The sequence below is a fragment of the Heliangelus exortis genome, chromosome 3, assembly GCF_036169615.1.
Source record: "Heliangelus exortis chromosome 3, bHelExo1.hap1, whole genome shotgun sequence".
NCBI classification, from domain to species: Eukaryota; Metazoa; Chordata; class Aves; order Apodiformes; family Trochilidae; genus Heliangelus; species Heliangelus exortis.
In genome coordinates, this window is record NC_092424.1 from 73,736,724 (window position 1) to 73,751,510 (window position 14,787).

The 14,787-nt window shown below is 35.4% G+C and overlaps 1 protein-coding gene across 1 annotated transcript in view; it reads left to right on the top strand.

Moving 5' to 3' along the window:
• Positions 1 to 14,787, top strand: part of ASCC3 (activating signal cointegrator 1 complex subunit 3) — a 249,995-nt gene that overhangs the window by 110,964 nt on the left and 124,244 nt on the right. Inside the window, exon 14 of the mRNA XM_071741267.1 lies at positions 8,521 to 8,655. Within this exon, the coding sequence (XP_071597368.1) occupies positions 8,521 to 8,655 (135 nt within the window). The remainder of the gene's footprint in view (positions 1 to 8,520; positions 8,656 to 14,787) is intronic.

Consider the following 14,787-nt stretch of genomic DNA (forward strand, 5'->3'; position numbering starts at 1 on the left):
AATGTCAGAACAGGAAAAAGAAAAATGCTTGAAACAAATTCTTGCATGATCTTGTTTTTCTAAAAAAAGATGCACTGAAAAGCTGCTTATAATTTTGAATAATTATTGTTGTTCAAGTCCATTGGCATCTGCAAAAATGCAATTGTTAACTGCCTAATGACATATATTTGCATAGTAATAGACTAGCTGTACTTCTATACAAAAATAGCTATTGCTGTTTCTATTTCTGTCCCGTCAATTAAAATTCAAAATAATTTCTACTACCTGTAGGAGTCAGTAAAGTATTGTTTGTTTGTCTTACTAAATAATTTGCTCTCTACTTTAATTTTCACTCTCTTAATTTTTCCCCTGTGTTTTGTCATGTATTTGACTAATGCTACAAATTGAAGATAGCATAGATCCCATTGTGGTATTATGAAATGGGTTTCCTTTAGTGTCCAGAATCCATATGTAAGCACTGATTCCATAAGTGAGCATTTATTTTATAGGCCATCTAATGTAATTCAAAACACAGTAAAACAAGATCATAAATACAGGTGCTTGCAATTTTTAAATTAGTACTTTACAACATCCTAGTGTAGATTAAATCATACAAGCCAATCAGCAAACGTTACTGGATAATGCTTTATAGGTATAAAGAAAGTTTTGTATGGGCAAGTGCATTTTACTCAAGCATTTTTCCATTGGGGCTGCTATGTACCCACTGCCTGTTCTGCAGTGTAGAGTTTTGCTATCATCAGAGTCTCCAGTTTAAATGCCAGAGGCTTAGTGTAAATCTTAGGGGTTTGTCACGGTTTAACACTGGCCCAGCAATTAAACCGAATAACAGATGCTCTCTATTAATCTCTCTCTCCTCCCTGATAAAGAAAGGAGAGAGAATAAGGGAGAGAGACTTGGGTTGGGAACCAAACTACACAACTTTAATGAAACAGTAATGATAAATAGGAAAAATTACTAAATATATACACATATACAAATATACAGGAAAATTTTATACCACGTTCCTCCCCCCTTATCCCCCAATAACTCTCACATCCCCATCGAGGCTGCAGGGCAGCCCTGGGAAAGTCCAGGCTGGACTCCTGGAGTTGGCAGCAGTTGGGAGCTGGAGGCAGGAACACACAGATTCAGGCTGACATGGATCAGAACCACAGGCAGATGAATGGATGGCATCCTCACGGGATGCCGAAGCAAACAAGGACAGGGGAAGAAGGGGAAGCAGGAAGAGAAGGAAGAAGGGGGTTGACCCTTGTGATCCCTCAAATTTATACTAAGTATGACATGTATGGGATGGAATACTGTGTTTGGTCAATTCTGGCATTTATCTTATCTGTTCATCCCCAAAAGAAGGCTTCAGGTGTGGCCTCTCTACTTCTTTTCCAGAGGGCAAAATGTTCCTCAGAACTGAGCAGTGTCCTTGGCTCTGCACACCAGTCTCTGGCTGTAACTATAAACATCGAGTATTATCAGTCCCAGAAGCAGACACTGAGAAGCTTGCTGTTAATTTCAGCAAGTGCAGCTACTTACAAGAGACTTAGCTGAAAGCAAAAGTACAAGACAGAAAATCACCTTTATCCTGGCCCAAACCAGAACAGGGTTCGAAACTGTTTATCAATAGCTCTGAATGAAAGATAAACCAGTCCCCTGTATGTTTCATCTTTAGGTAGTGGCAGAAGACACAATGTCATGTTTTACATGAGCCTCTCTGAAATGCCTGTGCACTGCTACAGGTACCTTATGAAACAAAGAGGAGAAATCACAACTGTGTCCAGTTGCTGAGCTAAGATTGTATTAAGATCAAAGGTGTGATATGACAGCTCATATGACTTGAGTGCTCCAATGGGTGGAAAGAGGCTCTTGAGATGGTGGAATTCAGGATTCTGATGAAGGGAACACAGAAAAACCTAGACCCACAGCCCTGGGCTTCAGAGATGTAAGAGATGAAAATTAAGAATAAGAACGATGTTAGTAATTCAGAATGTGTATGACAGTAAAAGCTTTTTTATCAATAGATTTAGAGCACAAAAGGCTGGATGAAGGAAGGGCAGATAGGAAGAAAATTAAGAAAGTAGTTCAAATAAACATCTTTATCATAGCTTTTTTCATAGAATTTCATGAGCAATACTAAAAATTATATTGGGATGTTCAATATATTATTCATTAGGGTGGGCATGTCTTAGGTAAAAAAATATATTTCCACAGTGAAAGAAGCATGAAAATTCAAATTATGGGACAGGTGTCTTTAAAAAGTATCATGATTATAGATGGATGACCTAGTTTACATTAGAGTAGTAAAAATATCTGCAAACTAAATAGACTTGTCACCCTTAAAAGCTGATAATGTACCAATAGAAATATAATTAGATAAATAGCTGTGTGATAAATAGATTTTTTTCTTAAATTAGATTCTGTAGAGCTTTTTTCAAAAGTCTAGGTTTTGCTTAAACAGGGATGATCAGATTTAATTTAGTTGAGTTAATTAAAACTTTACAGACAGCAATTAATGGTAATTTATCAAGTGTTCCAAATATGTTACATTAAAGTACTGATTAGCTGATGTGGTATTACAGATTTCATTGTTGCTGTTATTAATATTTTCTATTAAAATATTGTCTGATATTGTGTAACTTTGTTCTTCAGAGGTTGTTGAATGTTTCTTTGGATGAACCAGGTGATTAATGGTGACCCTTGCTGAATGCTTTTAGCATTTTTCTTGAATGAAAATTCCTGTATTTTAGTGCATGCTAATTAATTTTACATTATGAGTAAATGCAGTCAGCTTTTAACTTGTGAAGAATTTTCTATACAGAAAGAAGGATACATGAGCTGTCTCACTAGAACTAGTTTGTAGGCAGCTTAGTAATCCTTTAACTTTCTGTACTGTAAAAGATGTTGATAAACTTGCATCTTATATCAGGATTTCTTTCAAATACAAGGTATACTAAAATGAATTAAAATAATTAGAAAATAAATGCAAATTCCTTTGTTGCCTTGGTAAGTGACACGGTTCGTTCAGCTTTTTCTGTTCATAGGGTATAAAAAGATTTTATTATGCAAAATTCAAAAATCTGCTCAAATGAAACCAAAATTTCTACACGAAACATTTTAAGCTTTCATTTAGGTCACCTTAAAAATTGTTATTCCATATACATATTGGTTTTCTTTTGGTTACTGGTTCTGGATCTTCCTAAGTTTATGTGGGAAGGGGTAATCACATTTATGCACTGTCATGCTGTCATTTAGATTTGGTATTCAAGACATTCTGATTTTGCAGTTAGTGGTTTTGATCAAGAAATGTCAGTGAACCATGTGTTTTCATTTATATTTTTCTTGGAATATGCTTTTTGTTCTGTAAATATTAGGCACTGCAATTTTGAACAGTATTTTGGCACTTGGGGGGAAATCACAGCAGGAGAGAAAGTATTTTATTATTCTTTAGAATGAGGCTAGACATTAGTGAGCTGTACTTAGTCTACATGGTTCTGTTTAATGAAGTGCAAAGGATGATGTTATTAACATAAATAGGTGCAGCCAGCACCCTTTAGGGAGAAGTGTTGAAACATCAGTTTTGTGAAATAGTTGGAGGAGGTTTCATGCTGACCTTAAGAGAGAAAATGGTTGGATAAATTAATCTGTTGATCTATATTCCTAACTGCTTGTATTTAGTAGGATACCCAGGTTTAGAACTGGATACAACAAAAAGAACACATTATAAGAAATTAGCTGAGTGGTAACAAACAATGTCTTGAAAATAAAATTAAGTATATATACTTGTCTCTAAGCGACACAATTACTCTCTATATTGCATTAAATAAATTAATTCTTTCATCTTAATTTATTTGGAAGATGCGATGCAAAGTGAATGGCAAAACCTAGGCCTTTATCTTCCAGGAGAAGTGTTAAGAAAAACAGAGATGCTGAACTCAAGCATTCAAGTGACCACCACTCTAATAGCAAGGTGGAAAGTTGTCTGAAAGAGTCAGTGTGCTTTCCCAAAAAGATGGAGGCACCATTTTGGAGTTATCCCAGAGAGCGTTCATTTGAAAGACACATTTTTTCCAACAGCAAAAGTTGGCACTATCCGAGGCACAGGGATGGTGTTTCAAGTGATTTCAAGTACCTGATTACAGATTTTCATTTCTTATTTTAGGCACTTCTGATACATGCATATGTGCTTTGTTATTTTCTTTCTCCTCTAAGTGAAAATGTAAGGCCTATTAGCATCTTGTTACTTGTCTCTGCTAACAGAAAAGTACTAGTTCTTGTAGGCACTTTGAATATTGGCACTTTTCAGTGGTTTTGCAATGCACTAGCACATTGCAGAAACAACCTGGAATACCCAACACTTGAGGAATGCAAGCACTTTCTTTTGTGAATTTTAAATAAAGTCTTGTCTTTAAAGACGTTTGATTTGTCTCACACTATAGAAAAATTCTGGGGACGTAACCTAGCTAGAGACATTTGCTTTCTCCTTTCTTGTATATTTTTCATCATTTAAAAGCTTTGGTTTTGGGAGAGCAGCAGCAGACGCTTTCAGCAATACAGCTATATACACCAGAGCTAGCTTTGAACTGCAGAATACAGATCTAATTACACAGCTTGTAGCTGTGGAACCGCTTCTCTCTATTCTAAATTACTTTTCCTAACTTATCTGCATAATTTAATGCACAGAGATTTTGCCACTGAAATATAATATTCTGTGACACAGTTAGGACAGGCTATATTAACCCTCTTAAGACTACATTGCTGTCTCACAACATACTTGGTAAATGACAGAAAAGCCTTAAACAAGGTGTCGATTTTAAAATACATTTGGTGATGCACAGAGATTACTAGTAAATATTAACTTTGAGATGAGGTATCTCTAATCAGCTAACAAAACAGTATTTTTAAAATCAGACTGGTGTCTGTCTAACTCTCACTGAGCCATCCTTTTTGTTGTCAGCAATTTGTGTAATATTTTTAAATTTTAAAATTTGGTCAGTTTTTGATACGTGATGATAAAATACATAAACGACAATTAATTCAAGTGTGCATTATTAGCTTGGAAACAGAAAGAGGAAATAAAGAAAATATGCTACACATCTGAAAAGTACCAGTCTTTAAGAACTGGTGTAAAGGACAGTTCTACAGTGCTTGTTTCTTAGTTATTGTTTGCATAATAAGGTCTTTTGCCTTTCTGAATGAATGATTGCTAGGATCTCAGCCCTTGCCTTCTGTAAGAAGAAGCCATATAAAAGGGTTAAGAGAATTTCAATGTGTTCTTTGACCAGTGAATATTCTGAGGGTTTTTATGCACTAGACCATTATTTTAGTTCATTTAATGCAAGAGATTTCATATGTTAAAGAAGTAGTTCTGTGTCAGGACACATCTTCGTTCCAGAACATTAAAATTGTGTGATGGAAACAATAGAGAATAATAGAAAAAGAAGAGATGGTCTGTTATGTAGGACAAAGAAACACTTAACTGAAAATTTAGATCTTGTCCCTGCCTCTGCCAGTTTATGTCTAATGTTACAGAAGCTGAATCTGTTGAAATAAAAATATTCAGAAGTTTGTATTTATCAGTGCCTCCAAATTTTGAGAATTACGACACAATGTTGATCTGATGAGTAAGAGTGCTGGGTGTTCATGGCTTCAACTCTGCTCCACGTTTATCAAATCATATGTAGTAAGCAGTATGATCTCTCATCCTTTTTCACACCAAGATAGTTAATAGACTTAAGCTTAGTTTCACTTGCAAAACAGGAATCTGAGGAAAGATTAGCATGTTTTTTCTTGGTGTTGCATAATCCTGACTTCTTGTAATTATTAAATTCACAGCAAATCCCATTATAGAATTCTTTAGTCTTGAGAGCAGGTTTGGATCAGATTATGCTAAATAAAACAAGATAATGTATCTTGTAAAACAAGAATATGCTAGATAAAAATGAAATCCTGATTCATTAGTTGAGCACAGACTATATCCCATACAAAATGTGGCAGGTAATGCTTCCATGTAAGAAGGAAGATTAAATACATACTATGTTTATTAAAGACCATTTTACCCCTTGTCCTTTCACTACACCTTGTCCTTTCACTACCTTGTAAAAAGTCCCTCCCCAGCTTTCCTGTGGGCCCCTCTGCGTACTGAAAGGACGCTACAAGGTCTCCCCAGAGACTTCTCCCCAGGCTGAATAACCCCAACTCTCAGCCTGTCCTCATAGGAGAGGTGCTCCAGCCCTCTGATCATCTTCATGGCTCTCCTCTGGAATTGTTCCAACAGCTCCATGTCCTTCCTATGTTGGGGATTCCAGACCTGGACACAGGACTCCAGGTGGGGTCTCCCAAGAGCAGAGCAGAGGGGGAGAATCACCTCCCTCTACCTGCTGGCCACGCTTCGCTTGATGCAGCCCAGGACACAGTTGCCCTTCTGGGCTCCAAGTGCACATCGCCAGCTCAGGTTTCAGTTGTTCTTAGGTAAAACACTCCAACTCTTTTCCAGCACTGTTGACATTCTCAGCAGCGTGAGAAAAATGAGAAAATGTTTTTTGTAAATGTTTTGATTAGTGTTTTCATGGCTTTTGAATATTTTATCAGTGATCCTGCTGGTACAGTGGCAATATTCTTGTGGCCTTTAAACTGAGAGTGTTTCAGTACTTCTCTTTTTTTCTTTTTTATTTTTCTTCCTCAGTTCACCCAATACCCTGGGTGTGTATATTTCCATTTCTGCCAAGAATTCAAGTTTTTCTAGGAAATTTCAATTTAATGGATTTTACAGTTTTATTTTTTAAGGCATTTCGGTCTTCTCTGGTATCTTCTATAGTTGTGCTTTTAATGTCTGCATTTCTTGACCTCATACATACCATATCTAGAATCTCAAGCAGGTGACTGCAGGTGTGCCCAAGTCTGTGTAACAGATATATTGCTAACTGTGACAGATATCAAAGAATTTTGTTCAGATTAAACCTAATAATGGTAGGATTTACACCGTAACTATTTTGATGATAGAAAGAGGTATCAAATAAGCTAAAACAGGTAAGGAGTAACTGTTCCCAGCAAGATATGCATTTATGATCTCTCTCTTTTCTGTACTTTCACCTGAATTTTCTTTTTAATTATAAACTTATAATGTCTATAAATTCACCACAATCATGTCTATGTTTATATCAAATTATATGAAATTATATATTTATAATTAAATTATGAATGTTCAAATTAAGAGCAGAGGCAATACATTTTTAATTATACCTTGAAGACTTCTACCGTTTGAGAAATGTTTCACTTAAAACATAGACTGACGACTGATACAAGGATGATGGTGCAAAAAGGCCAAATTTAAACCCACAATTCTCTGGAATTTGACACACCAGTCTTAAAATTCAACTGAAACCACCTTGAAATGGAACTGTAACTCCATGTTTCCATTTTAATTAAAATTAGATGGACTTCCAAAGCAGTGTTTGCCATTTACTCAGGGATCAGGCACCGAAACTCTTCCGTATGTGAGTTTTGAGAACACTGAAGTTGTCATACTTGACCAAAGTGATGTGGAATCAGTGTAAGCAAACACTGGGCAATACAAAGTGCTTAGGTGAACAATATAGAATGTTTTATATAGTGTGCCTTTCCCAGTCATATTTGGTTAACAGACATTCAGAGCTGTTATTACAGTGTTATTAAGTGGTATTTAATCACTTTTTCTTTTCTGCACCAGACAGGAGGCTTACTGATTCATCTTACTTGATTCATCTTAAATATGCATGGAGTGAATCTTTGTATCAGTTTGAATATGCATATCTAAATTAATAAGCATTAGCATCTCATTCCTATCTCTTGCTTTAGATACCATATGTGATGCTAATAAGCATAATCAAGTGACAGTGGGGTTGGTTGGATGTTATTTCCATAGCCCACTGAAGAGACGGATACAAATAATTTTTGATTACCACTTAACTCTTAGTTGATATTTTCAGGGGTATGTCCAGAGTATTTCTAAGGTATCTTAATGAGTGATAGTATGTGGCTTAAAACCCATAATAATCTTATTTTTAAGCTGGTGTCCCCATATGTGTTTTGCATTTATTGGTGCTTAATTTCATTCTTCACTTTGATTGTTAAATGGCTTAGGACTGAAGTATCCACTTGAAGTTATTTATAGCCAGTGTTTGTTTCAGCTGTTTGACACAGCCAAGTCTTACCATCAGGAAACTTATCACCTCACTATTTGCTTTCCAGATCATTTACATCACTGGTAATCTCCCTACTATGTGAAAATGAACTATGTATTGCCAACAGTTTTTCCCTATCTTTTCAAGACTAAAGAATTAAAAAGAGAACAAAAGCTCGTTGAAAACTTTAAATACAATATAGTCGGGATCACACTTCTTTTCCCTAAAGCAACTTTGCTTTTCTGCAGTACGTCATGTGTTAACTTTGTTGTTGTTGTTCCTGTAGGGAATAGTTTACAATTAAGGTATTTTCATGAATTGATCAACAGTTTAGATATTTCTCATCAACCCTGTTTGTGTCTGTCTTAAGGTGATGGTGTTTGTTCATGCTAGAAATGCAACAGTACGGACTGCTATGGGTCTTCGAGAAAAAGCAAAAAACAATGGTCATATTCGGCACTTTTTGTCACCCCAAGGATCAGATTATGGACAAGCTGAGAAACAGGTAAGTGAATAATTTACTTCAGTAGTCTTTATAATCTTAGAAATTATGTTTTTATGAGATAGTCCAAGATGGGAATAGATTAAGCAGAATTCCTTCTGGATTATATGCCTCCTTCTGGAGGTATATTTTGCTCTAAAGAGACATGAAGAATTGTTCAATTTAAAAGAGGAAAGAATAATAGTGAAGGAAAGGTGCTGTTGCTTTTGGTTTTTTAAACAAAAGCTGATAACAGGTTGTGTTTTATGCAACTTTTACTACTTGACAGTAGCCTTCATGTAATCTGCAGTTTGGGAAGTCCCTAAACCACAGTTGCCACAATTTGGTAGAGTACACATCTCCTGCTTTTTTCACATTTTCCCTGAGCATTTCCTACTGTCCACTCTGTAAGACAGAAAACTTTCTTAAAGTGTTCATCTGACATAGCAGCTAGATTTACCACCTTTGCAAAACCACATGAATTTCCTTATGAATTAGATTACCAGTGGACAATCAAAAAGTAATCTATTTAAGAGTCAAAAGTGTGAAAAACATTTCAGTCTCACAAGGGGTTAGGTCCCTTAATCTGATCTTTTTAAAAAATATGTATACGGATCACAAATTACTATAGTATTTTGAGCAGTGGCCAAGTACTTGCCAGCTGAATCTATGCACATTTTTTATGCATTCCAACAGTTCCAGTTTTGTATGAATTGTTATTTGATCTTCCTTTTTTGTCCTGGTATATAACATAGAGAAGTAACTTGGTCTGCAACAACTTCTTTTCATCTGTTCAAGTAATCTGTCTGTATTTTTGCTGAGACAATATTTCAAAAACAGTTCTTAATTCAGTGCTACTTGTGATTATTTACATTTGGTGGTATAAACTGAGGTCTAAAGAGTAAAGAGTGTCTTGTTAATACTGCTTGAAAAATAATGTTCCTTTTCCCCAGCTAAATAGAATACGGAGGCAATGTGTATTCATTTTTAAAATTTCCTGCTGTTACTGGAAAATATTTTGACTCCCTGTACACAAGGAACCTTGGAAGGGTTTTAGAACCTTTTTCTGTCTGTAGATGTAATAAATACATTCATTGTTTTAATGAAGTTTTCTGAAGAGAGTTTAAAGGAATTCACTCAACCTTACTAATTAGAAGAGGAGCATAGATGTTACAGTTGGTAAACTTCTGAAACATAGAGAAAATTCTATTTTAGAGAAGATATATTTAAATCAGAATCAAGTATGTTCTTTCTGTTGAGATGCTTCCAAGAGCTATAATAAATATTTGAAAAATAATGCTAAGTTATGAACTCATGTCCTTATATTTCATTAAATAGCATATTAGAGCCCCATGGCCCCTTTTTTATAATGGGTGGTAGTATCTGCTGAATTATCAAAATAAATCTGACCCTGGAGTTCCTGTCTTTCTACGGTAACACTGGTAATAGATGCTGAACTTTTTCTCATTAGATTTCTTAGAACAAAATCTGAAATTATCAATTTACTAAAAATAATATTAGTTTTTTAATGCTTATATAAAAAATATTTTAAGCTACTGAAAGTACCAGTGCTTATTTAGACACTCAAAATTATTGCTAAAGAAGTTAGGAAGAATGATGTCCTTATTTCAGCCATGCATATTGTGTGAGCTGTCTGTCAAAGAGTTTGTCCAACTCTCAGTGAAAACTAATGCTGAATGTTTAGCTCTCCTCTTCATTATGAGGTTAAATGATTTAGAAATCATATTCTTATGTTGATAGGAACCACAGGAATGTCATAGAGAAAAGTTCTAAACCTATTTGGAATTGCTACCAAATTGCTAATTTGGTTTTTGCTACCTTGTGCTTGAACAGTGGCTTAAGATAGTATTTACACCACAAATTAAGAGTGGTAGATACAATGGCCTATAGATTGATTGACTGCATATCTGAAATAACTTCCTTTTCTAAAGGCATTTATGCATGTCACTGAAATCTAGGGGATGCTGAGTAAGGCAGCAAATTTCCTTGTGTCTGTCCCCTGCATCCCCACTCCAGCACATATACATTTGTTATGAATCCCAGGATCTGTTCTAAATCAAATTTTGTATTGTTTGAGGATTGTAGTTCCAGATGTTGATCTATGCACAAGACTGTAGAAAAGCTGCCTTTGCTTTAGAGGATGCTTACAGAAGTTTTCTAAGTTTTGTAATAAAGCAAATTGGCCTTCATTGTAATTAGAAGCAAATGAATTCTTCTCTTATAATTCATGATCATTTTTACTACTTTCGACATTATTACAATGGCAAAACTGTTTCTTTGCCCAGAGGTTTAGGGACTTTTATGTTATAAAATGTCATTGAAGAAGCCTGATTGGCATTGTGAAGAGCATTTCACATGCTCTAATACAACCATAGACTGTAGTATTTTTTATACTGCCTCAGAATCTTAGGAAGATAAACTAATAACTAATAATTAAAATAATCAAAAGATTCCCATCAAAATTCCACTAAATTATTGGTTATTTTAATGCTCAATAAATTTCACTAGGAATTCCATGAAACATTTAAAAACTGTCACAAGAAATGCAGTAGTATGAAAAGTATGATTATTCTCCATTGGAAACGCCTGAATCCTTTGTTTGAGTAATTTATTTATTTAAAAAATATGACAAGAAGTCTTTAAACATAGAAAAATGTGAAGCATGTACCAGTGTTGGCTGGTTTTGTGTTGTTTTGTTCTTAAAGTCTCAGTGTCTTTTATATTACGTACTATAAGATTTGTGATACTAGTAAGGAGAGATCTTTTGCTTTATTTTTCAATTATAAAAAGCACATTTAAAATCAGGGTACTTTCTCCTAAGTTAGCTCATTGTCTGTTCTTCAAAGTAGTGGTCTTACCATCTTTAGATCAGATGCTACCTGCTAAAATAATGCCATTTAATCATCTGTCTGTCCCCATGAACCCTTTTCCATGAGAGAGTGAACTGTTGGTTACCAGAATTTGCCCTTCTGTGGTATTTTGGTATCTTTCCTGTCTCCTCTTCAGCTTGAGCAGGGAATCCTAGGGTACTATAAAAGGCATTTTAAAAGGTACCCTAATCCATACTACATCAAAGGAAAGAATCACCTCTGACTGCTTCAGAAACTGGTGTGTAAGAGGAATGTGGTTTGGTGTGATATACTTGCTATTTGTGAATATAGCAGGCAGATCACATCTTATGTACAATATAGGAATGGACAGGCAGGGAAGAGGAAGAGAGGGAGTTGTGGTTTCTGTTAGATCTTTGGTTGTGCAGAGCTTCACAGCCAGACATGGGCAGCTCCTCTTTGTTTCAAGGCTCATGAGGCTCAGTGGCTGCATTTAGAGACAACTATTGAATCCAGCCAGGCCCCTACTTGGCTTGCTGCTCAAGCAGGGAAGAACTGGAGCCATCTTCTTGCAATGAATGGCAAGTTTGTTTGCAGTGATTAAGCTCAGTATTCAGAGGGAGGCTGTGATGATACACAGTGAGTGTGGTCTTTAGGAGAGCAGTCTTTGGTTTATTCAAAGAATTGCATGGTAGAATCTGCTGGGAAGCTTCCATCAGTAGAAGAATCTCTGGTTTTACCCTGAAGAAGTTTCTTAAATAGGGCAGAGTCCACCTTCACTGAAAGCAGTGATGACTCCTGCATCATGATGCAGGAACTTGGGAAAGAGGTAATGAAAATGAATATTTGTTGTAAGCTTAGCTGTAAATGCTGTTAATATATAATGGGAATAAAATATTGTCACTGTATACTTTCATGTGAAATGCACTTGTTCTGAGCAAATTTCAAAGGAATTTGACCTCCTATTTGGGGAAACTAAAGAAGAACCTGAAGCATGAAAGTGCGATGTGAGAAAGTATGAACTCTTACTGGATATAATTTGAAAAGTTCTTAAGAGTTAGTACCTAGGAAGAACACAAAAGGTGAGACCAAATATGGTTATAAATGAAGCTGCTGATGACCGTCTTGAAAAACAAGGCCATGAAGTATGAATGTTAGTAACAGAACAAATTTATAACCAAGTACTGATAAGAAGGAAGAGGTGTGATGACCATAGTAGTGAGTTACAACTGTGTTCTCTAGAATAGTACACATACAGTTCTTATGGCTGCCCTGAGTCTTACAGTGACCATCAAGAGACACAATAATTAACAAATTTTTTCTAGTGATCATTACATGCAATATGCACATTTTACATTAATGCAAATTTGCATGTAGAAGAAATAAAATAATGTAGTTATCATCTAGATCTTGAGGGAAAATAATATTGGTTTTATTGTTGTTATTATAATTATACAAATTATATACTTCAGTTTACTTAAGGGCTTCTTCATTGACACACATAAATAAAATTGTAATGAGAATAGAAACAGAATCATGCTGAAGTCTTTGGCAAAACATTGCCAGTTATTTTTCTTTACATACTTCCATTTGTCTTCTTTCAGGATGCATTCAACAATGTTAAATTATTTTCATTTTATTTACCATAAAGACTGTTGGTTCTGTCTGTTACCTGATAAATATTATCTGCCTAAGGAGGTTTTAAGGTATAAATGAAATAGAATACTTTTTCTTTGTTCATAGGAAACTTGTTACTGTTTAAAATAAAAATGCACATCATGTCTTGAAATTATTATGCCACAGAATATATCTTTCAAGAATATTTTTATTTATATACAGCTATCACTATAAGGATACTAATCATCTAAGATATATACTCTGCCAAGGCAGCAACTCTGCATAAACAATCATCAATAATCATAAAATGAGTAATATGGTAGCAACATTTCACAGAGCAATTAAGGCTGACATATTAAGACTTATGAGTACACCAAAGATTTCAGTGATCAGAGCACGTGGGGCCTTGTTATTAACACTATCACTGTTCAGTCTAAATTTTCTTTTTCTTTCTTAGCAGTAAATATATCTAACAGAAGTTACTATAGTAACAGCAGTAGTGTACAAGTATCTTACCAAAAGGTTTTATAATCACGTGTTTCTGCATAGGAACTTTCTGCATTGAATTTCTAAAGTGTAAAGGATAAAGACAGAAAGCACAGTCAAGCTGATATAAAGACACTTTTTTCCCTTAAGTTTCATCTCCCCCTTCAATAAATCCATCCTGTAATTAAACACCTGTGGCTGGAATAGCCCTATCTGAAGCATGTGCAATGCTCATCTACATTCAGGTAACCTCAAAGTTTTCTCTTCCACTGGTAATTCTAGTCCTGGAGAGCTTTACTGACCAAGGTAAGGACTTCAGTACCACATTGGTGTACAAACATAACTTACATATATAGGCATTAGTGACTGTCACCAGGATATGTAGCTGTTCTGTTTTCTGCCATTAAAACTCTTAGAAAAATCCAACATTGGTATTGCAGCTTCTGAACAGCACGAGTCAGTGTTGTAGAAACATTGCAGACACACATTAATGGATTCATAGTTTTGGTGGACAAGAATGAGCATCTGTTGTGAAATGTTTATCATGTGATGTAGAGAATTGAGCAAGTCCTGAATATCTGAGCTCCAACAACAATGTCTAACATTTGTAGTCTTGACATGTATCATGCTTCATGTCTGAGTTGGTCCCCCTACTGCTCAGGGCCTAGAATATTTTCATCAATTTATATTTTTCACTGTGAGAGTTCTTATTCAGTTAAATAATAGCAAATTGTTATTAGGGGTTGGTCAAGCTACTCAGTCTCTTAGTGGCAAATTTCTGGTGGCCAGGAGAATATACTGGGAAGAGTGTTGTTTTCCTAGGGAGGTGGTGGGGATACAATCCCTGGAGATGTTCAGGTTGGTAGATTAAGAGCTACAGTGGATGGTTTAGTGGTTAGAGGTTGTAGGGTGGACAGTTGGACTCAATGATCTTGGAAAGCTTTTTCAACTTTGATTCTATGATACTTACCCTTCCTTAGGCATTTGCTGTTCAGACAGGCTACTCCCTAGACAGTCCTTCAGTCTGAGCTGGCACAGCAGTTCTTATTATGCCTTATACTATGAATCAGACATATCTTATGCAGTAAATTGAGTATTAACATAATAAAACATATGAATTCTAACAGATATTCAGTGTTCCATTCTCAATCACTACCTAGGGTCTCTGTTCCCAGATATCTCAACCTTTTGCTCCCAGGTGAGC